The sequence below is a fragment of the Amia ocellicauda genome, chromosome 7 (assembly GCF_036373705.1).
Source record: "Amia ocellicauda isolate fAmiCal2 chromosome 7, fAmiCal2.hap1, whole genome shotgun sequence".
In the NCBI taxonomy this organism is placed as follows: Eukaryota; Metazoa; Chordata; class Actinopteri; order Amiiformes; family Amiidae; genus Amia; species Amia ocellicauda.
In genome coordinates this window covers 42,964,162-42,991,310 of record NC_089856.1, presented here as the reverse complement: position 1 = coordinate 42,991,310, position 27,149 = coordinate 42,964,162, and the positions used below count along the sequence as shown (strand labels likewise).

At 42.7% G+C, this 27,149-nt stretch overlaps 1 protein-coding gene across 2 annotated transcripts in view; it reads right to left on the bottom strand.

Moving 5' to 3' along the window:
* Positions 1-11,257: 11,257 nt before the first annotated feature.
* LOC136753555 (glypican-5) overlaps positions 11,258-27,149 on the bottom strand; it is a 150,200-nt gene continuing 134,308 nt past the window's right edge. For both annotated transcript variants that reach the window (XM_066709777.1, XM_066709776.1), the window contains one exon: positions 11,258-11,517. In XM_066709777.1, the coding sequence (XP_066565874.1) occupies positions 11,327-11,517 (191 nt within the window). In that variant the 3' untranslated portion in view covers positions 11,258-11,326. The remainder of the gene's footprint in view (positions 11,518-27,149) is intronic.

Sequence of the window (27,149 nt, the reverse complement as noted above, 5' to 3'; positions counted from 1 at the left end):
CGGGTTTTCAAGCTACCCTCTCTAGGCAAACTGAGTAGAAATTGGTCAGACAGGTTTAAATAATCACAAGTATGGCTCTGCTTGTGGAAAGCTTGGTATGATATGCACTGGCTTTGTAACCTTTGTAGTACTTTGCAAAGAGCCATGTTACAAAAAAAAAAGCAAATGAAAATGAAAGTGATCAATAGCTGCCAGATATGAATCACAGGGGCCTTACAGACCGCACATGCAAGGCATTTGTATGAAGTGTAGCCCAATGCAGCCCATTTAGAATACAAGGATTTAGAAAGCAATCATAATTCAATAATACAACAAAAAACCACAGCTTTTGATTTACTGTGGGTCCAAAAGGTCAGGCTAAAATAATGGCCCACAGAGAGGGTGAAGGACAGAGAAACACACAAACTCGCTATGGAAAATATAAACACAATTATATAAAATCCATGTTAACATTGATAAATAAATTGAAAACATGTGAACCATCAGAAGAATGCCCAGCCACGGTCAAACAGAGAACATTTCCATTATATTGCATCCATATTAATTAGTGGCCCTATCCAGCGATTTCACTCAACAGGAAGTCACAAATGAAACATTAAAATAACAAATTGTGTCACATGAATATTTCAGCACTGAAATCCATCTCCTGACCCTCTGATGAAGGTCTCGAGTCGTGCTGAAATAGTAATGGAACGGAATGTGTCGTTTTAATGTGATCTGTGACTCGCCGATTAATTATATAGCTTCGATATGGCCGCTATTTAATATGGATGTGATATAATGATGCTGACAGATGTATAATGGAGTTATTTTGTAGGGCTTCTCTCCAGTTTTTCGTGTTTTTTTAACATATTTGTTTGGACATTATTCAAGAGCTCTTTGAACTGGAGCTGAGTTCCACTGTTTTGGCCCCTCTTGAATTTCATTTTAAATGTCTGCCTTTTCAAATAAGAAGTGTTTACCCTCATATTTACTTTACTGTGGTTAATATTTCTGCAAAATTAATGCGATTGCTAAAGTCGCAAGGTTGAACTAGTGGTTTGAACTGGTGAACTTCCAGCTGCAAATGATGTAGCTTTGAATTAGCAGTGCCATGCAAATGCCAACACACGCGGCCACATCCTGACCTTTATCAGGATCGGATTTAAAATAGATCTGGCTGCAACTGCAAATGGCCCCGGAAAAATGTTGTTCAGGCTCCTCGAGACAGAAACAAAGAGACCTGACCTCACAGCCTCTCTCGACTCCTCACCCTGGAGAACCTCGACTGCCCCAGCTGCTCTCTGTGCTATTTTAAAACTGCCCCAAATCAGCATTCTGGGGTGGCACCAGCGGGTCCTCAATTAGCTCACGTTCTCTGTGCTGGCACGGGGCACGCCGGCGCGCCAGTCAGCACTTCTCAGGGACAGACACACGATCTGGCAGCCCCTGCAACAGAAATAACAGCCCCAAAGCAAGCATTCCTCCGCCAGGGAGCTGTCTGGATGCTGCTGTGTTCATCGCTATCTGGCCAGCCATCTGTCCGTCTGTCTGTCTGTCTGTATTCCTGGCTGCCTGTCCTGCTATGATGGGAGGCAGCACAGGTCAAACTCCCAGTAATCCCACCTCTTACCTACAAAGGGGATGAATCTGTCTTCAGTTCATGCAGGAAACACAGGAAATAATAATAAATAGCGGTAAAAACGCTGAAGGTTAGGTTATTATTATAAGCGTACAGATATTCACACACACAGGTGCTCACAATGACATTCACAAACATGCGACTGAAGAGTAGGAAGTTAACAAAGCATGCAGGTCCACAAGGCCGAAGAGGGAGCTTCCTTTCATAGCCGTGGAGGTCAGCATGCGATGCAGCATCGTCCCATTCAGCCCGTGGATGTTACAGGCTCCGGTTCCCACGCAGGTGTGTGCATATTGATACATCACTGTACCGAACATCACAAAGTAATTAAGAATAAATACAGAAGAGCGTTTTCATAAACCGCACATACTCAGCCAACACGCAAACTTGTCACATTTCAGACCATTGCTGTATGACCGTGGTTAGCTGCCAAAGTCATACAACGCTGGCGATTTGATTCTGTCACACGTGTTGTAGCAACAATATAAATGTAAAATGTGAAATACAGTTTATATATAAATTTTTCAATTAGATTACTAGTAGTGGATGTTAAATACGTGTTAAATGCACCTTTTCTACTTGTTGTAGATACATGTTTTCCTAACATCATCTAACAACATCATCACAGCTTTAAAGTGACGTTGATTAATGGTTGTGGTCGGGTTGCAAGACATTCTGTTTTCACTCTCACCGTGTTTCGAGGAGTCCTCAGATTTGGTGCAAACATCATTCCACATAAGCAGAAAGTTGTGACAACATTGCTGTCCCTACCCAATTACAAAAATATTGTCGGATGAAATACTTACTGATTGGTGTCTTTGTTCGCTCTTTGCAGGTAATTTGTCATCTGTATGTTCATTACAGTTTCATTAGCTATAGCTGCATATAAAATACAGCAAGCATTCTCTTTCCAATTAATATACCAAACTCACTGTCAAAGAGACACTGTAAACCTCATCCCATTCACTTAAGAGTGTTTTGCGATATTGTTACATTGTCAAACTCTTAAACAGCGCAGATGGTTTAATTTTCTTTCTTGCATCAAGAGGTGTTGCAGATTTTAGCAACGAACATGAACGTTTACTATAATGCATTAGAGATACAATATCTATAGACACATTTAAGTAAATACTGACTGAATCATAACTCATAAATAATTTCCCTCTACTTTTTAGTTGTCCGTTTATCCTATTACTGTGAAGCTGAAACTCATAGAAAGCCATCCCGGCCACATTTCTATTTCAAGATGACTTGGGGGGGGGGGGTTCACATGTGTTAATTGTAGCTACAGTGCAGCTTCCCCAAACCCAGTCAGCGCTGTCAATCTCCCCAAAGTCCACAGAACAAGCACTGTGATTGACAGCTCTCGAGGATTTTTTGTCCTTCCCTTTTCCACCGTAGGGGGAATTCAATCATGTTAATTAACAAACAGGTGGAGGAAGAGATCAGTGAAAGAGCTCACAAATGAGGGGCCGATTCACTATGCCAGCCCAGCTAGCGATGCTTTAGGCACAACAAGCGCGTCAAAGTCTTAATCAGGCTAGCTAACATTCTCACCAGTAGGATGATTCCTTTAATAGATAATCTGGATGACACTCATTAATTGATTAATTTTCCTCCAATCACTACAATGCTGAAGAGGTCATGGTTGCAGGAGTCCTGATCTGATATAACATCCTGCCCTTTAATTTGGAATTGGCCGTTTGTATTGAGAGAATGTAAAAAACACACAAAAGCCAATTCCTTACCTAGCCTCACTGAACCAATTATCCTCCACTTCACGTGCATTAAAGTGGTCATCATCACTTGTCAATGTGCCAGGAGCAAGGTGAGCACAGCTCGAATCCCAGAACCTCCGATCCATCGTCCTCTGGGACTCGGTGTGAATGATCTCTGACTGTGGCTTCCAAGCCATCAGGGTTGATCGTTGACTTCAATCAGGCGCTAATCGTGTTCATGTGGAATACCTCGGTCATGCCTGGGTTCAGTCATGAGCTGGGTGGCAATAAAAATACAGAAAACCATTTATCTCTCCAGGACCAGGACCAGAGCTGGAGATGTCTACAGTTAAGGGACAGTTACAATTATCCCTGCCTCGAGACATTCGGAGTCACTTCGGTAGTTTCAAGTATTTATCTTGAGTACATCTGAAATGAAGCTTTGGAGTGTGTGATGAAGCAACAATTTCTTATCAAATCAAGTGGATGCCATCATTACAGAAATTAATGCTTGTAATTGTTGCTTGTTGCATATCCTGATTTCCAAAAGTCTTCGACCAGGGGCTAAGGGGTATCCGTCTCCTGAACAGTTCTCCCCAGACTGAGAAAATAATTAAATGGAGACACTGGATCAGCAGGACTGGAGTCTGACACCCTTGGGGCGAAGGATTATGCTGACTGATTAAGCCTACTGTTGACTCAGTTAAGGAACTGAGAGCTTGGGTGGAATGAAACCAGAAGACACCACACTGCCAGGGCTGGAGAGACTTCCTGTAGCAACAGCAAAAGGAAATATGGACCCTTTCACCACCATATGGCACTGATGACCGATTCTAATCCTAGACTCATCTCAATTCTGTACCATCGGAGATATGAATTACTCAACTGTATCAATAATTGAGGGAACTGAACCTTTTCACCCTGGAACAGAGGAGACTACGTGGGGACTTGATTCAAGTCTTCAAAATCATGAAAGGCATCGACCACATCAAACCAGAGGAGCTTTTCCAGATCAGCAGGGACACACACACCCGGGGATACAAATGGAAACTGGGCTTCAAGGCATTCAAGACAGAAAACAGGAGACACTTCTTCACACAGAGAGGCGTCACAATCTGAACAAACTCCCCAGCGATGTGGCTGAAGAAACAATTTGGGAACATTCAAAAATAGACTGGATAGGATCCTTGGATCACTTAGTTATTAATGGACACCAAACGAGGATGATGGGTCGAATGGCCTCCTCTCGATTGTGGACTTTCTAATTATGAGTGCAAATTGGCATTGCTTTTACGTTTACGCCACCAAATATGTGTTCAAAGATACTTATACAACCTTCATGTCTGCGGCGAACCTCTCCCCGATATTCACATTTCCCTCTTTTGATCTACTGCCTGTGTCAGATCATTAGCTGTCCTCTTTTGAAGATGCGCACTGGACGTGGGTTTTAACAGCAGGATGAAACCACAGTAAAGGATTTAATCAACATCTCCACTGACTTGTATACTGCTCTCTAGTTGCATCCAATGATAGAAGAAGAACAAACAGAATGGATGTTTTAAATGTAGGCACAGCAAACACCACCCACACACATACACACAACTCTGACCATTGAAGTGATGTGGAGGGGGTGTCCACTGCAGTTTTCCTGATGTTTCTTTGGCACAGAGAAATGCAGTAGAATTGGTGCTGTCCCCCCCATCGCAGGGATGCAGCGGGGCAGCGGTAAGCCTCCAGCAGGCTGCTGGTCTTCCTCTCCCTCCCACCTCCCCGTCACACACGCCTCTTCAGGGACAGCACAGATTATTGCCTCAATCCTTCAAAGGCCTGGAGGAGGGAGGCCAACAGACACTGAGTTGTGCCCATTAGCGGACCAGGGGGCTCCATTTCTATCTCCCCATTCAGATATAGTGTTAACGGATCAAAACCCAAGTTGAATTAATGGGACTTCTCTTTTTTTTTCCCACCCCCTCACAGAATCAGATTTCTCAGATTATAGTCACCAATGAGGAACTAATTGGTAATCAGATTGTCCCACTCACTGTAAGGTTCTTGTTTTTGTGTTGGTTTATTGCTTCTTCTGTTGCCAGGTGTGGGAGCGCTGACGGACCTGCCTCCAAATCACCAAGAATGACATCCAAGAAACGAGTCTCGTTCACAAATCATTAGCTTGGGAATAGCGCTGCACATTATTATTTTTTGTCAGGGCTTTTTATGGACAACATTTAACATGTGAAGCCATTATATTCCTCTCTAATCTCCAGAGCTATTTAGCTGAGGGGCAAAAGCATTACCTACACGTGGAAATGATGATTCCCATCCCATCTAAATGTTTCCCTTTAGGCTTATTTACCCGGCAAATCAAACTGTGAAGCATCAGCCATGAAGTTATTAAACATTTTTCTGAAAAAAATAGACATTCTGAATAGCAAGCCTGATTACTTCCTTCTAATGCAGTTTTGAAGCTGGGACTATGTGTGTGTGTGTGTGTGTGTGTGTGTGTGTGTGTGTGTGTGTGTGTGTGATTGTGTGCGTTTCCTACTACATTCCAAACAACACAAATAAAGTTAGGCTTTTTAAGACAGTGCTCTGGCTGATCTTTCCTCTCGGACTGTACTGTTTGTGCAGGGAGACAGCATTGATACTCACGAGAATCAGATGCTTTGTAAGGCAAGAAAAATCAAACAGAGAGAAACAGACTCCCTCGCTTGTCTGCTGTGCCCTGCGTGTTCGAACACCAATTTTGATCAAGGTGGATAAAATCAGCTTTGCAGGTGGGTCTCTATTAAATGCCATGTTCACCGGACTGCTCTTTAACACCTAGAGGGTCAGATGTGTTGATGAACAGGACATTAAGAACACGCTGGCTGGAACCCTTTTTTGGAGAGAGTTTTTACAAGAAGCAGATCTGCACACGCCTGCATGTTTATGTAACACAATGAATAGAGTTACAGAGCGCTGGACAATAAGCTGGTGGACAAATTCCTACAGATACAGATCATCCTGAGTGCGGATGCTTACTGGCCATTCATCAGCAGACCGATGTAAGCGTTGTGTAGATCATTACAGCTAACCAAAAGTCATATGCACTCCGGAGTCACTGATTTCCATTTAGTTTTTACTGTGTTGGTGATATAACACTTAAAGAAGCCACTATTTTACATTAAATGTGCATCTGCTGACTCCAGCATAAGGCTCTCAGTTTTAACAAGTAAGAAACGCAATTCGATTTGAAATTATAACTAATTATATCTTAGAGAAAGTGAGTGAAGACCTCTTAACACAATAATGAATACGTTTGTCCTTAGTAAACTGTGTTGAAACACCCGTTAGCATTAATAGAGAGCTATCACTCATTACCTAATTTAGCTTTTAAGTCTGACATACATGCTTATCTTAGTGTTTTCATCCCAATGTGCAAGAAAATAAAGCTCCTCACATGTAATGGATGACTTGTTCTCACTGAGAAATTGGGGAATTTGGCAAACCCTCGTAATCAGCATGTCGGTTTGTTTCCCTATAAAAGACTTCAGTTGTCTCAATGTATAAATATCAACGTAGTGCCTGACGGTTGAAGACAATCACTGAGGCATTGCGATGCATGTTTTAAAGTCTTAGATTCTAGAAAACAACACAAATGTGATATTTCAGCACTTCTAATGAGCCGGGAGTGGGATGATCTTGCCGTTCAAGCAGCTGTGTGTTTCTGCTGCACAACGTGAGCGGATCCAACACACACACACACACACACACACACACACACACACACACAGCGCCAGACTCACGCTGGCTAATTGGAGGCTAGAAGTCCTTATTTCACCTGATTTTATTTTAGAAACCCGGAGATGAGCACATGGAGACCTGTGTGTTTAGAAAGACATAAGAGGGCAGGGGAGGGCAACACACATCTGCCCATACAGGAGATATCTCTAACAAGAGGTTTTCTTATTATGACAGAGGCAGGGAGGAAGAAAAAGAAACCCAAGTCTGACAACCCAGGGAAGGAGTTCAGAAAAGCCAACTGACACTTGTAATGAAGTCTTCCCGGGACACATATTCTCATGTTGTGTTTGTTCTTCTCTTAAAAAATGGTGAGTGACTTAAAATATATACATTTGTACACATGCTATGTAAGTGGTCTTTGCACATGTGATGCGGGTGAAGGATGTTCATGGAAAGAAACGGGTGAAAACGTAAGCAGATTTTGTTTTTGTCAGGGTTTAGTCGATTTCTGCCAAGCGAGCTGCCTGGGGGAAATCGGTTTCGTACAGTTCGGCCGGTTCACATCCTCGTCGCATGTTACAGCCCAACAACATCATGAGATCAACATTTTATACACTACCCACAGGTCAAACCCTTGTCATCCTATACTGTATATATAAATATATGTATTTACATACATCTTCTATATATAAATCTCCAGTACTGTACAAGCTACTTATATGGAACACAATACATGGTGAAGTACAGAACTGACAAACATCACATGACAGAAAAAATAAACTAAAAAGAAATTATGTTATACAAGATATTATCCACATATGTAAGTCTGAAGTCATTTGAAGTGTCGTTTTTAGAAGAATAACCTTGTTTGTGCGTGCATTTCAAATGGGTCGGGGTGTAAACCCCACAAAGCTCGCCGCAAAGCCTGGCAGCATTACATGGCACAGTTTAAAAAAAAAGCAGGAGGCATGTTACACGCATGAACACAGGATTACAAACTCCAAACTGTTTACACAGATTAAGAGAACAAGTTAGGAAATATAATGAAATACTGTAAAACACAAACAAACAAAAAAAACATGGAAAACACCAGTTCATATAAAATACATATAATCTGAAAGGCTATAGTGATAAAAAAACAACGTTTAAGGATACGTGATGCTTTGATTTTTAAATATTGTTGTTTGTGTGGAGAAAAAAGCAAAAATACGTGCTTATTGTGTTTCGAAGGGCGTAGAATTCTGCTGCAAGTGTTTATGACTGTAGATTCAGGCCACCGTTCAGACTTGCATTCTTTCAATATATTGCTCTTGGAAAACAGGAGAAAGCACTGGAGAGAGTTTGCATTGTGACTCCTGCGTGATCATAGTTTATTTCTGTAGAGAAGGCATGAGACTGGTCTGATATTGATCTTGGGTTTCATGCCTGTTAATGTGTGGTTTGATCTGCAGGGGAGGTGCGGACGCTGCCACGTGTGGCTCAGAGAAAAACACCCACTGAGTCCTTATGTATTTGTGTTGCACTTCACTTCTGTCCTACACTGGCCAGCGCCATGCCCAATGCACTGCCTCAAAACCAGTCACTGGCAAGCAAGACATGGTCATTGCAGAATACTCTGGAAGTCCCTGATGTGCTCCTGAAATACGTCCCCGACATATTATTCCCCCACAGCTATCAGGATGATGAAATTTAATGAAAAGACTTTACACTTTTCATTTGTGGGGAAAAACAACCGAATTTCTATACTGCGAGATGCTGACTCAGATTACAGAAAGAAGAAAGTAACTAGACTGAATTAAGTATGAAAAATTAAGAAATGGGAAAAAAAGGGAAACATAAACCAGCCCCGTACAACCAAGTGAGTAATTAATCATAGCAGCAGTAAAGTGAAGACCGTGTGAGTATAGCAAAGGCAAAATGTGTAAAGAAATAGAAAAAGCACAGCAAAATATAGGGAAAACTAGGGGAATTCAAAACGACGGGAAAGACACACACACGGATTTCAAGCAATGGGCATTTCAAGAAAAACGCTGGCATAAACATCGGCCAGCCACCCCAGTGCCAAGCTACACACTCTATTATTTGTATATCTGGTATATAGGGATGTACCGGAGCTCCAGCCTATTTAAACTACTTTTTTTGCCAAGCAAAGTGGGAATCTTACAGTGACCGTTCCGCAGATCGCGGTTTGGGAAAGGTGCATTTCTGTCGCCTTTGTGCCCTGCGAGCTGTCAGTCACGGCTTCCCGTTTGTTCTGAGCCTGGTGACTTGCTTGGCATTTAGGCGTATCTGCACCTGACTGTTCACTCCCCGTAGGCTCTCTCTACCCACAAAGTGCCATTGTGCCGATGCGTCAGTGTGCATTCAGCGACGATAACAAGAAAGAAAGTCAGACCACAAAGAAGACACATTTGCATGATAAAAAGACATCAAGTGTATAGAAAGGGTTTGACCTTAGGTGGAAAATGTCTCTCAAAAGCTGTTTAGGAGAGATTGTACCAGAGCCCAGTGTCCTTATAATCACAGTACACTTGGCACTGATTAAGCAATAGTTTGAATAAATTCTGATGCTTAGTTGAAGTGAAATGGTGTTTGTGGGTTTTGTCAGCAGGACAATCATTCCCATTTCATTTATTTTACCTAAGTTTATTAGGTAGTTGGAAACAGTGACACTACTTCTGAATTGTGAATATACTACGATATAAGATGGTTGCCATTAGTTTCATAGCGATCTATGGAACCCGACTAAGAAAAGCATTTCCAGCCACGTTCACTGATTTTGCCACAGATCTCTGTGCTTTGATAGGCCACCCTGTGCCACCACATTGTAAGTTAAAGGGGGCCTAGGAGCACCACAAGTAATACTGTTGTGTAATCCTGTTCACGTTTTGTTAATATGTTGTACAGACGAAAAGGCAAAGCATTAACACAACTGCAACTCTATCTCTAAATGGAGATCGTTTGTGAGATTGTTGGAGGAGATTTGAGAGCAGATTCCTAAGCTGTAGGCTCTCAAAGTATACAAATGATGATGCATCTATTTTTCTATCGGTGCACTAGTGACACACCCCTCGATGGATGCTGAGAGATTACAACAAGAGGGGTGTTTGGTATAGGGCAACAGCTTTCCAGTGGCATTGCCCGGTGAAGCAAAACAGTGCCATGCTGTGACTGGATGCAAACTAGAAAAAATCAGATGGAAAATGGGGCAGCACCGGAGAGGGACACTGTCTTTGTGGGTTAATCCTCCACTGTTAAAAAAGGGGGTTGACAGTAAAGCAAGGGAGATACCATTACGACAGGAGAGTTACTCTGCCTGGTCATATTGAAGTGCGCGCTGAAGGGGATAGAGAGGGGTGTAGATGTGCACGGGGGTGATTTGGCTGCCACCTGGTTGCCCTTAATCTTAAATGTATGCAAGTCATCACTTAAAGGGGAATCTAAAGTGCAAAAATGCATTCAAACCCTAGAAGTAAAAGAGCATATTTAAAAAGAAACTCAAACTGGAGGCCTCTATCAACAGATTTCTGTTCACCCTCCTGTCAGTGGTCTCTGTATCTCACCATCTCGGAAACAGCTCAAAACTAAAATTAAAATGCTGTACCAAGCCTTGCTGAAGTGGAAAACTGTTTCCATCTAGTAGCAGCAGTGAAGGAGACTTTAAGGTTTAAGCATATGGCGGGAGTATCCAAAGCTTGTATTGTGGAAGGCTTATCTTTTATAGATATATGAGGGATCTCATTAGCCTGAAACAGAACAATACAAAATACAGAACAACCTATAATCGAATCAACCAGTTCTCTTCCCATACAAGCAGCCAGTGCCAAGGGCCGGGCCTCGGGTGTTGTTGAGAGGCTGTGGTGACGGAGCGACGGAGCAACAGGGCGGTCCGACCAGGAAGCACTTTGGATTTGGAATAAGGGATTACAGCAGCTCGAGCGTACATGAAGAGAAGATGCCTTTCTCTGTGGTTTTTATTTTTTCTCCTAGAAGGCCCCTGTTTCCAAGCGAATGCAGAGCAGCCTGAGAAGCAGCAGGTTAAATGAAAGAAAAAAAGACAGCCTTGTTGAGCTGGCACACCTCCATATGATCAGAGTCCAAAGGCCACCCACACCCACACCCCCACCCCCACCCAGCTCCCTCCATTCGCTCTCTCTCTCAACCCCTAACCCCCCACCCCCCGCCCCCCCAACCCCTTCCAGTCCGGCGCTCTGAAGGCATGGTCTGTATGGCGTGCAGTGGAGGAGACCGCCACGGAGGGTTCTCACAGCGGGGGCCACAGCATCCCCGCCATGGTGCAGAGGAGGGCGGCGGGCAGCAGCAGCAGCAGGGAGGCAGTGTGGGTGTGGGCGGCGCCCTTGGGGGCCAGCTTGGGCGTCCGGACGGTGGTGGTGCGGCGTGTCGTCTCGGCCACCCCGTCCCTCCCTCGGGGCATCTCCACGTTGTCTCCGGGGGCTGTAGGACATACAAGATGAGGCGGTTAGAGGCAATTCAGTAGACGCAGGGATCTTAAACATGTACAGAGGCCTTTCATTAGTAAGGGCTACTGACCACACCCTTTACGGCAGCCGCCACTGGGCACACCAAGCTTCCAAAAGCACCTCAGGTCTACAAGGTACAAAGTTACAGTGGCCTCTGACTGTCACAACACAATCATCTGGAATACTGTGTACAGTTCTGGGCTCCACACTTCAAGAAAGATATCGCTGCTCTAGAGGCAGTTCAGAGGAGAGCAACCAGACTTATTCCAGGTCTGAAGGGAATGTCCTACTGAGAGACTGAGGACCTGAACCTTTTCACCCTGGAACAGAGGACACTACGTGGGGACTTGATTCAAGTCTTCAAAATCATGAAAGGCATCGACCACATCAAACCAGAGGAGCTTTTCCAGATCAGCAGGGACACATGGACCCGGGATCACTTAGTTATTAATGGACACCAAACGAGCATGATGGGTTGAATTCTTATGTTCTTATTTGACTATATCCCAGGAAAAAATATTACAAGAAAATTAACAGCTTAAGTAGCATCCTATAATTAAACTGCAGTTTCACTATTGAAGTTTTTGCTACGTAACACACTTGAGAGATATGATAGTCAACATGAACAAACATAAAACAATGTAGCTGTAATCTCTCTCTTTCTCTCTCTGTCTCTGTCTGTGCTCAGGACGCAATGTTTAGGAAGGTGTTTGGCAGTCAGTTTTGGGGATTGGGGGGGTCCTCTAGGAAGGCATCAGGGAGAGGTTGCCTGTCTGGTCAAATGGAGCACAATGATTGAAGTTCACTTTGCCTCCGAGAGGAATCCTGGAGAGCTCTGTGACTTACTCTTGGATGTTAAACTTGGGGGGGGGTGCTTTAATAGACAACAGAATGTCATTAAAACAAACGAGGAATAAATCAGTGTAATGGTTGCAGAAAGACAGAGCCCAGGCCTCACATCACAGTTGGTCTCTGTGGGCTTGCTAACTGACCCCTTCCCTCCCTGCTGACTTCAGGTCTCTCCTCCAGCCCCCACTGAATTAAGGCCTCACTCAGCTACCGCCATCCATCTCTCCCCCATCCACATCTCGCCGTGTCAGCACATTGAACACTGTAAATCAGCCGAATCAAAACCACATTAACTGCGACCGAAGCCTGCCCTGTCTTCAGAGGCTGGGAATCAAGACTGAATCAGAACCGAGACTCTGTGGCCATTTCAGGAGTAATCCTGGCCGTCGAACTGGACCAGAAATCCAAATAACAAAGCCAGGAGAGTCAGGCTTTTCTCAACAGATCATTTCTTGAGTTTAAATGGTTGATCTGTGGACTCCTCTGTTGTATCCCAAGTAAGAGTAGAACAGAGCAGAGAAGCCCCTTCCTCTCCTTTTGAGACACGTTCTCCTGACAACCCCGGAAATCCACATTACTTTCTCTACATGGCCGTCTCGAGCAAAGGGTCGGCCAGGCGAATGCGATAATGGCACAGCCGAGCAGGCGAGAGGAAAGATCATACAAGGAATACATATCGAGCAATCAGCATGTCCATTCTCATGCTAAATAGCAGCACATGTCAACGGGAGTGAGTTGTTATAATCAGCTGTAATTATGTGTGTGGATCTCGACCAGCCGTTTCTAACGAGACGTGTACCTGACATGCCACAGTAATGTTAGGGTGTCAGAGTCAGCTCTTGAAGAGACACAGAAAGCCACTAGATAGAATTGACCTCATTATGTGGGTAATTAGACAGTTTAACACTTCCCCCAGGCCATATGAATGGACTTCCTTTCTATTACCAGCTGAATACTTCTCAAACGTGTCTAAAACAGCTAATTATCATATTCATAACTGAGAGCTTGAGTGGGAACAACAAACAGAAGACCCTGTGATGCATAAATACTGGAATAGGACCCCCTAGCTGCCATTTTGAAGACACCGGGCAACAAGATGATTAACTCCTTTCACAGATTGAAGTCTCTCTTCTATTATACTATTATATAAACAAAGACACATCACACCATAACCAGTTAAGGACAGGAGCAAAATGGATAAAGTGAACAAACATAAGAATTAGTTTTTTTGGAACCTAGCCATTTGACCATTGTTTATCTCACAAAGACTCAAACATTGTATCTTTCTCTTTGACGATATCTAATTGAGATCTTGCCCAATACCAGAAACTCATAGCTCATTACCTTTACCTTTAGTCAAATTGGGAAGGTATAAAATACAAACAACTGTCATTATATTCCTATAAAAGACCCAGTAAATAGTACAAGATTCCTGCATCTCTTTCTCTCATTGTTTCTCTCATTCTCTCCTGCAATGGCTCTGACGACAGCAGACAGTTGGTCACAGTTAATGGGAAGTCCGTGACCTTTTCTTCGAGTGTCTTGGTGTATTGAGGGCTGGGGATGAGGAAACGTCAGAACCCAAGATAAACACGTCACAGCTATTATCCCTGTCCTGGGTTGACGCTATCAACCTGGCGATCAAAGGAGCCTTCAACGCTTTCTCCTAACAGAGTGGCTGTTTGAGTTTAGGGAATGACCTATGAGCACAAAGCAGTTATACAGTAATTGAAAATGAAAAAAGAGAAGAAAAGCTGAAGTGCCTTTTGAAAGAACAGACTCCAGAGCAGGGATTGATGTAGGTAGAGTCCTTGTGCCGACAGCACTGTTTTTCAACCGTACTTCAGAAAGGGACGGACTGCGTCTCTCGTGAGAAAATCGTCTGTAAAGTCCCGTTTCACACAGGTGCACTGAGAGATGGAAACTAGTTTGAAAACCCTTCAGACAAAGGCAGTTCTTGCTAGTTTGTTTGTGGAAATACGAAAGTTGTTTGATTTGGAGAAGTAAGTTCTTCAAGCTAGCTGTAGTTCACTATCAATATACAACATCTTGAAATGTAAAAATCCCCTGTCTATAAATTGGAAGATATGGGGTAATCCAGATTTGAAAATATATATACACTTTAGCAGATGTTAGACCACCTATTAATAACTGTTTTGTAGTTGGTTTGTTTTCTCCATCATGAGGATTGTCCGTTTACAAAGACAAGAAAGGGAGTAACTGTTCTGAGTAAAAAGCTTTCATCAATTCTCTGTTGCGGCACAATCGCTGAGGTGAGCTTTTGATGCCGGATGAACGCTGCCTCGGTGTGATATAGATGTTGGGAGAGAGGTGTGAAGAACTGCTGGCTCAGGCACAAGGCCTGTGCCCACAAAAATATTTGCGAGAGTGAAAAATAAATCATCCAACGGCATTTCTTAAATTCATTTCTTACAGAGCCCAGGAGAGTCATCCAGGTCTATGCATTAGTTAGGATGACATTGATCCCGGGTGTCTAATACAGTGTACAGTGCTTTCAATGCAAAACGGCCACACACTAGAAAGTGATCAATACTGTGCTGACCACCAGTTCCGCGGCTGTTGGGCTTTTGCATTTCTAAGGTTTTGATATTTAACGAATCGCACACAGAGGCAGTTTTGGTTTCCATATTCCTGTTATGGATGGTGTAACATCGCTGACCTCTCAGAAAAAGCAATCATTTACAGACCTATTACTGCACAGCTGGAGGGAAAAAAATAAGGTTTTGGAATGCAATCAGCAGTCCACGGTAATTGAATTTGAGAGAGAACATTGTAATTGCCGGACTGGCTGTCTATGTTGCAGACTATGTGTGTAATCTGTAGAGAGGTTTGCAAAAGGTCAGCTTTACTGGTGGTTGAACCATTCCACCCTAAACGGCTGCCACCGCAGAGTCCAATAATCACACTTCCCTCTTCTATTACAGAAGGCCTTGCACTGTCCACTTGGGAAAGAGACACCGAACTGGGAAGCTGGGGTAGAGTGCGGACACACAATGAGACACTGCACATTTATAAGCACACATGGTTTGGCAAGAGTCGTTGGAGTTGAATCATGCAATGGCAAAGGAAAAAAAACTTGCCAGCTAAATGATTACCAGACTCGTTCTTCCACTGCCGACATGTCCTGACATGTGACAATACAGTAATGACTATGAAAATGCAAAAACAATTATGTGTCTCATAGTGAAGGCTGCAAAGGCCCATATGAGAGTTATTTTCACTGCCAACATTTAGTAAATATTTACAGTACGTTGTTCTCTTAAAGTATCACGGCAAAGTTGTTCACCTACTTACGAATATAGTAACTAGGTCTTTCAAACCCCCTGCCTCATCCATATTTCTTTAACATTGTGGTTCCATTTCTTGCAAGTTTTACCTGGACTTGCGAAGAAGTCAAGCTCCATGGCAGAATCTTGAGATACGGTGAGCATACGTTCACCATTTTGTTATTTTGCCATCCCTACAAAGTCCTTGTTATCTTCCCGTTACTCAAGAGAAATGGGTAAAAAATTCCTCAAGCAATGGATCCCATATGAAAGTGTAGCACGGTCATTTGTCATTCTAATTTTCCACTTTCCCATGATTATACCACCCATTTACTTCATTGTGCATCACGGTTTACTATACCTCTCCAAGCTTTACTGTGTATTCACTTTGCATTCCCACAATTCTTTTCCCAGGGTGCACTGCGGTTAACTCCCCTGTCCCTGGACCTCACAGTCCCTACAATGGTTGTAATAAAGCACAGAGGAGGCAGAGTGTTTAGTTACAGGGCCCTTAGAGGTGGATGTCTTTGCAGTGCGTGCTGTCTACATGTCTCCTGCAGTCACAGCGCCGTGCAAGACTGATTAGCAATTGATTCTGAAACTAGTGAGTATAAGAGAGAGAGAAAAAAAAATCATATTGGCAATGCAAATCAGACTCTTGTGTTTGACAAGGCTTATAATTAGTTTGCATTGACTCTGACATGCACAAAGGGATATTTTTATGCATATAAGGTGCAATTTACATGTGGGATTAATTAAATGATTGACTGATAAACCTCGATGGGGTGCAGGGTGTCGTGGTCGAGCCCTGGCTGGTGCTTTCTGAAAATATTCAGCTTTAAAAAATTATGTTTGAGCTGTTTAGCTCTGCTGTAAAAGCGTATCCGAATAAAACAACATGATGGGTCATTCATAGTTCATTGAGCTTTTAATGGGCAGTAGGAAGCCATCCAAATAAATGTTTTAAGGCCTACTCTCTTATGTTTGACATTTTGAGAAGTGCTACCTTGTATTGCATTCAATCAACAACTACAGCATCATAACATGAGCACGTCAAGCGTAGTTATAGAAATCTTTTTTTTAGTTACCAGTCCCGCCTCCGTGCATTGTGAACTCTGTTCTCTCACAAGAATATCACGATGCAAAACAGTACAGAAGAGAAATGTATATCTCAAGTTTTATAACTGCAAGGGTCTAATATTGGATCTGGTGTCTCCCCTTTCTTGAGATCATGTTCAGTTTATAAGGGCATCGTTATCTGAACTGTACATTTAAAATCTCTGAAAAAATCAATTTAAAGAACCGGTATTGTTGCTTCTATTGTCCACGTCTACTCATCTTAACGCTTTGTGTGAAAACTTAAGAGGCAGTGTTCACAGCCATGGACTGAAATCCGCTAGTTAATCCAACAGTCAGGATGAGCTCAATTTATTTTGCTTAAAACTGACAGATTGATTTGATAACTTGTGGGGAGGTTTGTGTAAATGAAAACGTGTGCCACAGCAGGGTTTTATATCGGAGACAGTTTGCATTACAAGCTGTACAATATGCCAATATTTAAGGTATCATTAAAAGGTGTCATATATGTGTGTGTATCTAAAAAGAATGTGTGGAACTGAATTATCTGTGGTGTCTTTTAGGGAATTATTCATAACTTCTACATTAAAAGTTTAGCAAGATTGGAGTTTTATAGTCAGTAGGTCCTTTTTGAATTTTTTGTATCTTTTGAACTGGTCAGAACTCTTAACCAACACTTCCTACAGATGTTTGGCAGAGAATACAACATCATTATTTAAAAGCTCATTACAGATTCATACCTTCTTCCTTGTATGTGCTAGGATAAAAATAAATTGACAGGAATATGATATAAGTGGCAATTTATAATGAACGGATGGCCCTAAAAGAAAATTTGTTGCCTTGTTTGAATGCTTAGGCACAAATTGATTGAGGATGTTGGCCAACTATGATTGCTCATGTTTGTATTATTGTTATGAAATTAACTTGACCAGTAAGTAGTCTTTTTCTTTTTGGGTGAAGGTTTCACACAACTGTCTCTCCTTGCTTGCCACTGCATTGTAGTCTCACAATTTGGTCGACAATAGATTTAAATGGAAGTCTAAAAAGGAATCCTCAAAAACTGGGTCAGAACATCCGCTTTTTATACGCTCTGTGTTTTATAGAGACTCATAAATATCTGATCACTCCTTGATGAAAACAGAACAGACACCATTATGAAGTGTTATAAGAAGGCACTGATCAAATCTCAGTCTTGGGTTTCTAGAGACTTGCCAAAGCTGCAACTGGATCGTTTATCTTGTCATCAGAATCCTATAATGAGAAATAAGAACGATGAGCTCTTTGTGCAAACTGGAGAGTATTTTCTCCCGCCGTTTCCTCATTATTTATATTAGCATTACAGTATTATCAGAGGCAACAGTACATGTCATAAAGCCCACAACATGCTGAATTTGCAGATGACCATGATGGAAAATGTTATGATCTGACGCGATGACTAATATCTCTGCTGTGGCAACGGCGAAGGTTTTCAGAAGAAGAACAAAAAGGTTAATTACCTCATTCGATTTTATTTTCCTCTCGCCAAGACAGTGCGATGACACGTGTCATGTGTGTCAAGGCTGCACCCCTGTTGCAAGTGACCTTGGCTGGAACTCCTGGCAGTTTGTGTGACAGCAGGGGGACCGTGTGAAGGATTTAAAGCATCATCAAAATGCACTTGGGTGGGACTTTATGATGACTGGTGAAATGGATGACTGATCATTGCCTTTTAATGTGTGTGGAATGGAAATGGAAAAAAAGGCCACAGCAGCGATCCCTCAGAGGCAAGGTGAAGGGGGTATATCCACTTTCATCGAGTGTGGTCACTGGATTTCTCTTTCGAACAAGGCAAGTATCAAACTCGGATTGTGGCCACCTGACTCGAGCCCCTCTGGGCTATTCCTGACCAATCCCCACACAAAGCTCACCATAAACACGCATAAACACTCCATCGTACAGATTCTGTGATGCTAATGGCCTACTATCCTCAGGTTTTGCCCCGATTATCTGGATTAGCCCAATTATTAACCTCACCCATACAAAAGATAATATCTGTGCTTCTTTGCATAATCAAAATACCCCCAAGTGTCAACCGCGCTCGCGTTCGGCTTGTCCTATGTTTGGATCCAGAATGCACTGGGTTTCGCCACTAGATCTGGGTATCTATGTCCCGTCTGTTTACCGATCGTACACTCAGGTATTCTGAATTGAGCACGTGCTAGAAATACTAGGACTCTCCCCGCGTGAGTTAAAATGTGTGCCTCAGAAACTAGTGTAATATATGTTACAATGATGTTGGAATTAGAACAGAAATTGGATCACGGCTAGGGAGCTGCAAAGCGCCTATAAATACCCGCACATTTTCTATTCATATTTTTAGGTTTGCCAACGAGGTCTGCGCATAATGGCAGCACGACCGGCTCGGCTCAGATTGATGAAGGGCCGCTGCCGGGGGCTCAGTCTTTGGGGAGGCGTGCAGGGGAGCGAGAGGCCCATCTGTATTGTCAGCCACCGCTGATCAGTCATTGTCCTCTCAAGGCCACGGCACACAGTCGAAGCTCCTCCTCTCAGATCTCCACGTCACGCCGCCTCTCAAGGGTACAGCAGAGGGGGGGTTCATTCCACTTCTGCCTGCCACATCTCTGTCAAGGGCTCTCATGTCTCATTTCTTTTCTTTTTTTTAAACAAGGTTTCATGGTCAAAGGCATCAACCACACCAATAATTAACCCACTCCATCCCATACAGAGGAGGGAAATTAATCTGGTAACAGCCCTCCGATCCCAGGCTGTGAACCCAGTCAAGGAATATGTAGATAGCATTTCTCAGGAGTTTTAATCATCTCTAATTCCTGTTTCTTTCATAGACTCTACATAAGAAACATTTACATTATATAAAGAAAGTTTACAAGCGAGAGGAGGCCATTCAAACAATCATGCTCGTTTGGTGTCCATTAATATCTAAGTGATCCAAGTATCCTATCCAGTCTATTTTTGAATGTTCCCAAATTGTCCAAAATCGCTGGGGAGTTTGTTCAGATTGTGATGCCTCTCTGTGTGAAGAAGTGTCTCCTGTTTTCTGTCATGAATGCCTTGAAGCCCAATTTCCATTTGTGTCCCCGGGTGCGTGTGTCCCTGCTGATCTGGAAAAGCTCCTCTGGTTTGATGTGGTCGATGCCTTTCATGATTTTGAAGACTTGAATCAAGTCCCCACGTAGTCTCCTCTGTTCCAGGGTGAAAAGGTTCAGTTCCTTCAGTCTCTCCTAGTTTGACATTTGAAGTAAGTAATAAATAGAATCTCTGGGAATTACATGAATACAGAAAATAAATGAAATGCTAATGTATTTTTTCCTGCATACCATTGCTTACAATTCCCAAGCGTTTACAAATTTGTGTCACAACATTTCTTATAATGCATGAACCTGTGTGTATTTCACTGATATAAGGGTAAACATGGCCAAGGTTTAGAACACAGAAAGAAGGAAGTAACACTGTTACCATTCTGATAGTGTCAGCTGTTTGGGTGAGCTATAACACAACAAGTTCTGTTCATGGTTTGTGTAGATGTAAGACAACAGCAGCAACTTCATTCTGAGAGGCTCAGTGATCCAGACACATTTTTTTTCTAAAGGGAGGAGGGAAATAAATACAAATAAATTATTAACTGAAACCAAAGAGTCAGCCCTGGACTCCCACAACACATAAGGTTCTCTATTATAGGACACTGAGCCACCCAGAACCATCCTGCTATTAAATTCATCAGATCCACTGAATAGGCATATTATATCCTTGCCCAGTCAGAAGCTATTCCAATCTACATTTGTCAAACGGTCTTCTAATACACATTAAAGAAAACTGATCCAATGCTTTGCGGTAATGCAATTCTGGCACAGACTTAAATAGGAGCAAGCTAATCACAAAGGCCCCATGTGAATGACTCTCGAGTGTAGATAAAGTACAGTCAGCAGTGTGCGGCGAAGAGGCTAGGATGGCTATTTCTCCCCCCATCCCCCCTATTTGTATTCACTGTATATTTCACTCATCGTTGAATAAAAGGGAGAGAATATTTGAAGGTATGCTTTTGAAGAGGTCGTAGGAGGGGAATGTTGCACTGCTATGGCAAGCCTAGGCTTCAGGTTGGAGAGAGCAGTGAGAACAAATGCTCTTTCATTTGAAATTCCTTCTTCCACGGCCCAAACAGACCTGAGTTCAGGACCTGGGGCCAGTTGCATAACACTATAATTTGACGAGTCTAATGCAAGGTAGTCGGTTGCATAAAAATTAAGACTGACTAAGACTTAAAAAGTTACCCCCCTCACCCCCAGGCTAACTGAGAATTTAAGTCTAACTTTTCTTGGAAACTGCTGACTGAAACTGATCTCTGATGCTGACAGGCAGAGTGCCCCATTGGCTCACACATACTCTGTTGTCCCGCCCACCAACCATCCCCCAAAACATTGAGATTCCCCACAGACTTCAATAACCAATGCTTTGGTCCGTTTACGTTTTGAGGGAGGTCCTACTCCAGTAAATACTTGATTTAGCATATTGTTCTTTTGTTTCTGCCCATCTTTCACCGACCTCAAACAATGGATTGATGCTGTTAACTTTTTTGTTATTTTATCCCATGCCTTCCCCCCAAAGTATATAATTTTCTGCATTATATTTCAATAACTAGCATCGAATTTCAGTTACTGTGATCTAGGATCGTCGCTGTTTTAGAGAAGCGTCCGCCATGTTTGTTTGTTTCTTCAAGTGTCTGAAAATTCCCAGAATGCATTGTGTGAGTGACTCTGTAAGACTGTTTTATGCAACGGTTTTAACTGAGTATCTATCGATAGTATTTTAGTGATTATATTAAGACAAAGACTTGGTCTATGTTTATGCGACTGGCCCCTGGAGACAAGGCTGGCACTTGGAGAGACTTCAATGCAAAAGGAGTCCCCACACTACCTTCCTCTCACACCCCACCCAACTTTTACCGAAGTTCCTGATTGGTTGCAAACGCTCGGGAAGAGGTAGTGTTATAATTTACTGTGCAACCTTTGAAAGATGAGAAATCGAAGAAGAGCATCGCTATTGTAGTGCTGATTGATTTGTGGAAACGGCTGCACTACATCTCTGCATAGACGAGGCCTGTGCCTTTGAAATCAATCAGAGCAGGAGCCTTAGGGAGCACAGAGAAGAACACAAATAAGGATGTAAATTAGGCATGAAGCACAGTGCTGCACATTTACCTCTCAACACCAAAATAAACAAAAGTTATTTAGAACAGCAAACCCTTCAATTATTTCCAATTTTCCTTTATTTGTTACTGACTTTGGGACACACAAATCTAGCAGCACTCTTGTCACTGAAACTCACAGCCAGCCTTGTTGTCTGGATTTATCATCTTTTGGACCTGTGTGTTTAGTACTTTGATTATTTGTTGCTTAAAGGGCCGGGTCCTTATTGTTTCTTTTAAAATAAACCCCCCTTGCCTGGGAATTCCCACAGGCTGCCACACTGTGACTTCCCAGGCCCTTTGCTGCCGTGTCCACATCATGTCCTCCGATCAGTGTGAAAAACAGTAGATGGCTTGGACAACACATGGGTCGGAGGACGCAATCTTTGTCTCCTCCCTACTGAAGAGGAACAGGACCAGACAGACATGGTCCTACACAGACACTGCTGACCTTGAGTGCTGCCAGAGGGGTGAAAACATATCCCCCCACATCAGCAGCTGCATCAGTTATCAGCACTTCATTGGCCTTCGAAGTCATTATCAAACACACTTGGCATTGCACCCCTCTCTGTGCTTATGAACCTTACAGCGTTTTCTTCCTATAGAAATCATCTCTATTGCATTTGAGCTTCTCTTCAGAGCTGGCTACCGATCTACAGATATGGCCAATCTACACAATGAAAACTGTTCTGCTCCACAGATCCAAAAGACCCGGGCTCAGGGATGTCTTGTTCATTACTGCTCTGCCTATTCTATGTCTTCTCATATCCTTGCACCAGTCCTGAGACGTCTGCTAGATTTGTACAGTAGATGTATTATATATACATAGATATTAAACACATTTAGTCTGCCTCAAGGTGTTGTCAAGCCAGCCTCCCTTTGCTTCTGTGGGTGCCGTGGCGTTTATATCGCCATTTTGAGGAATCTCTTCCCTGTAATGTGACTAATTGACTCGTGCTGAATCCTGTCACCAGCACAGCACACTCCCTGGTGAGCGGTGACAATTACCGTCCATAGAGACCACAGCAAACAGGAGGAGCCGACGGCTGACAAGCCTGCCTTTCTCCGGTGATCGATGTTTCTCAGTAAATCATACGGTCCCGTTCTGAATGTCTCCGTATGAACAAGGACATCATCCCAGCATGAATCAGCGCCGGTCTGAATATCTGCACGTTTTTTTCTGCGCATGCAAATCACAGTTTCATTAGGAGGAGAGCGTGGATTAAAAACGTTAATATCTCGGCTTCATCTTGTTTGTGAATGGGCTCTTAGTTCAATTATTTTCTCATTTAAGCATCTGTGACTATTTTGCAGGCACAAAGGAGCGAGGTCTCACTAGTGTATTGTCTGTGATTAATGGGAATGTGTTATTTCTACCGAAGCAGTAATCGTGTTACTGGGACACTTTTATCTTTGGGGAGGATGTCCAAAAGTGACACTGTAATTAAAAGCAAGAGGAAGTGGGATGGGGGTTAAGAAAGCACTACAAATAAAACCATTGATTTATCCTGTCCCAATGAAGGCACCCCCCTAACCTCACTCTAAACAGAAACTGAAAATGCTGACTTAGCTGAGCCTGCCTCTTCAACACACACACACACACACACACACACACACACACACACACACACACACACACACACAAACACAAACACACACGCACCACCCCTGCCCTGAATATATCTCAGGTGCAGCGTCATGTCATATTGCTAAACAGGGAACGGAAACTCAGTATCTTGGCTCATTGTTCTGTCAATAGGGTGAAAAATGCCGGCCCTGTTTTAGCAGATGGCAGCAGAAAAGCAATCGAAAGAGCCAGAGAGCTAATACACGAATCAATAGCTATTACATTTTAAATCACATCTCTGTCTCTCCCCCCTTCCCAAACTGTACCAGCCACCCCGTATGAGAGAAGACACTGGTCTTATTGGGATGAGAAAAAACATTGGCTTTTAATTCTGGATTTAGACAGATCACTTTGTTTTCTTCTCTTTTTTTCTTCCCATCCAGTGCGGTTTCATCCACCTTTCTCCCTCCTTGGTTCTAGATTCAAGGACCAGTCTGATTTTCTTTTTCAAAAGGGGGCTTGACCTTCACTTGGCCATCTCCATTCAGGAGCAAGGTAATTAAACAGCTAACGAGCACATAAATCTTCCATAAACCTCCATGATAAGACCGTCCGATAAAGCGTACTGGACAGTAGATTGGATTAAACTGGCGGCCAAATTACACCAGTATCATCTACTTATTGTACACCAACATTTGTCTTATATCGCATTACAGATTAAATACCAAAATCATCTGCTGCGGTGCAGAAAATCCACACAGGATTGTAACAAAGGGATGGTTAATTTCCAGCAACAGAGAGAAAGGGACTACATTTTAATTAAACATGTCTGGCATCATGAAAGGCTAAAAATACAATCTTATCCCCCCACGCATTGCCAATAAGTCTTCAGCAACCGCTTTCCTCTTTCAAGTGTGACAGATAAACACACTCTCGTTAATTGTGTCTGATTGTTTCAAATCCCCAATTTCACATCGATCCGCATGTTGCGGAGAATTAAGAAAAAGCAACATCGGCGCATAACGACAGCCTTGACGGATCACATCGAGGAACTGTGCTACACAGATGCTAGGATGAGAACGTACAATGAGAGGAGGATGGTTTGGTTTGAACATCTGAGTCATTTCCCAATGAATGCCGTAGAGTTTTTGTTTCAGAGCACTGACATATTTAACAACATTGATTGGTCAGATGACAACATATAGGTAGTCAGTCAGAATTCTTGGTGAAAGAGAGAAGAGTCATCAAAAAAAAGACAGAGCGAGAGCAGAGTGAAAGAGAGAAGACAGCAGATTATGATCATAGTAACTGACCGGCTTACAAAGTGGGATTTTGGGGAATTGTGACTTGGCTCAGTGTGTTTGTTTTTCGATGGTTTGCTTGTTTCGGTTCAGTAAGTAGCTTGAATATGTGGAGATATACAGGGTCTACAGCAACGTGCAGCTATTGATCAAAGCAATAACTAGGTTGTTGTTTGGTTTTCTTATGTTTCATGCACCATTTATTACACTGCTCTGTATATATATATCAATTTAGCTCCATATCTCTGCCTTTGTGCCCATTTCATGAGACCCCATCATTTTAAGGAGCTCGCAATGCCATGCCTCCCCATGCGGTGTCATGGTATGTACTGGAAAAGACAGCAGCAGAGACTAGGTCATGTGTTGGGCCCAATGGAACCTGCGGGAAATTTTTCCAATTTCTATTCCACAACAAATCGCCTTTAAATTAATTAATTGGATTTAATACTCTACTATAAAGAAATAAAGATTGCAAGTGAGATTTCAAGTGTCCTAACAGCACCTGCTTCCAACAGTGGTCAATGGTCTGCTGACGGAAGATACAAACAGTAATCCCCATCTTTATAGAAATCATATGGACATTATCGAGCACGATCGCTGGCATTTTGGCGGATATGTATTTTTTGCTTGGATCATTATCGGTATGCTTCCTTTTTCCAATCGACTTGACATTTTAGTTTTGTGTGAAGGTCCTTTAATTTTAAGCCTCAGACTGAAATTGTCTGACACATCATTGCTGGACCTTCAATCAAAACTTAAAATGCAATTGTCATAGCAACAAATGCAACTGTCAAACCATCTACCTCTAAGAACCTGGATGTTTTAACTGTACTCTAAAAAAGTTTGGAAACAATGTAGAATATGTACGGTTTAATGGATTAATGTAAATTAATTTGAATTCTACTTTTTAATGAAAAAATCTGTGTGCGTGGATTCTGTTTTGCCCTAGTCATGTGCCACGTATGGGAGTCTCTCAGTGTAATTAAAAAAGGAATAGACATTGCTCCCCACTTTAAACTTCAAACGAACACTGTATCGAAAACCATTTCTACCTATCGAATGCATGTGTGTCTCAGTCTAAATGCATAATCAACTTTTTTCCAATCGTAGGCATGAGCTTCCTGCAAATTGCCATGCAAATCCAGGCTGTGGGATTGATTCTGGCACAGCACCTGTCAGCAGCTCTGCATCTAGAGTACCTCAAGGCCCTGGCAAGCCTCCCTCAAGCCTTTCTTCAGAAGGAAAAAAAACTTTCTCTCTGGAGTTTCTTAATTACAGCAGCAGCAGAATAGAGCCTTTTATATTTTGGCAGATGTTGCAAATTGCCTGGGAAATTGTTGGCAGGTTTAATCCACTTTTAAAACACAAGGTTGCGAAACTGAGAGTTTTCTACTACATTTGTTAAAGGAGAGAGATGTATTTCACTTCTCACAAATTTCCTGCCATTTTATCATCTATCTGAAATTGCGGATTGTGCCTCAAGGCTATGGTTTGCTTTTAAAAAATGTGGAACAATCTAAGGGTCTGAGGATCTAGAATCAATCGATCAATGCATCAATCAGTTTCATTTATGAAGAGCATCTCACGACACACATCTCAAATTGAAGTACAGAGTAGTTCAAGTATATATATAAATAAAACACCACATACAAATTCAATATTAGACATACATGTACAGTATCCCCCCTCCACCAAAACGAAAGCATAACTGAACCACTCATTTTGTCATTTGGAGACTAGGACTCAGTCTTAGCCTGATGCTTGTTGTTCCCCCCCCCACACACACACACACACACATATATATATATATACAGACTATTTTTCTGCTGCTTTTCACTTCCATCTCTTTTGTTCTGCCTGAGCTTTCTGCTTGCCTTTCTTCCCTCCTATCAGCCTGCCTCTGATCTCTCGCTCTTCACCCCGCGCTGTCGTTAACTGTGTCTTTTATCACGGCAGGAGTGGAACCAGCTGCCAGACAGGACTGTGCTGGGCCACAGAGAAAGATTGTGTGTCTGTGTGTGTAAGTGCTTGCATGCATGTGGGTGGGTGTGTGTGTGTGTGCGCACATCGCTCATTGTAGTTTGTCCTGCTTTAGCTGTATAAACCAACAAAGTAAACACACAACATCACCAATATAGATCAACGAGTGATTAACAACAAACAACAGGTCGCGGATTCTGTGATTTCAGCATGACAGCCGATGACTTTGACAATGAACTGCCAGTGGGCTGCCTGCAATTAGCTGAGATGATAAATACCAAGCACAACGTGTTCCTGAGGTGGCCGAGCCTGTCATAAGCCCCCCCACGCTGTGAGATTCTCTGC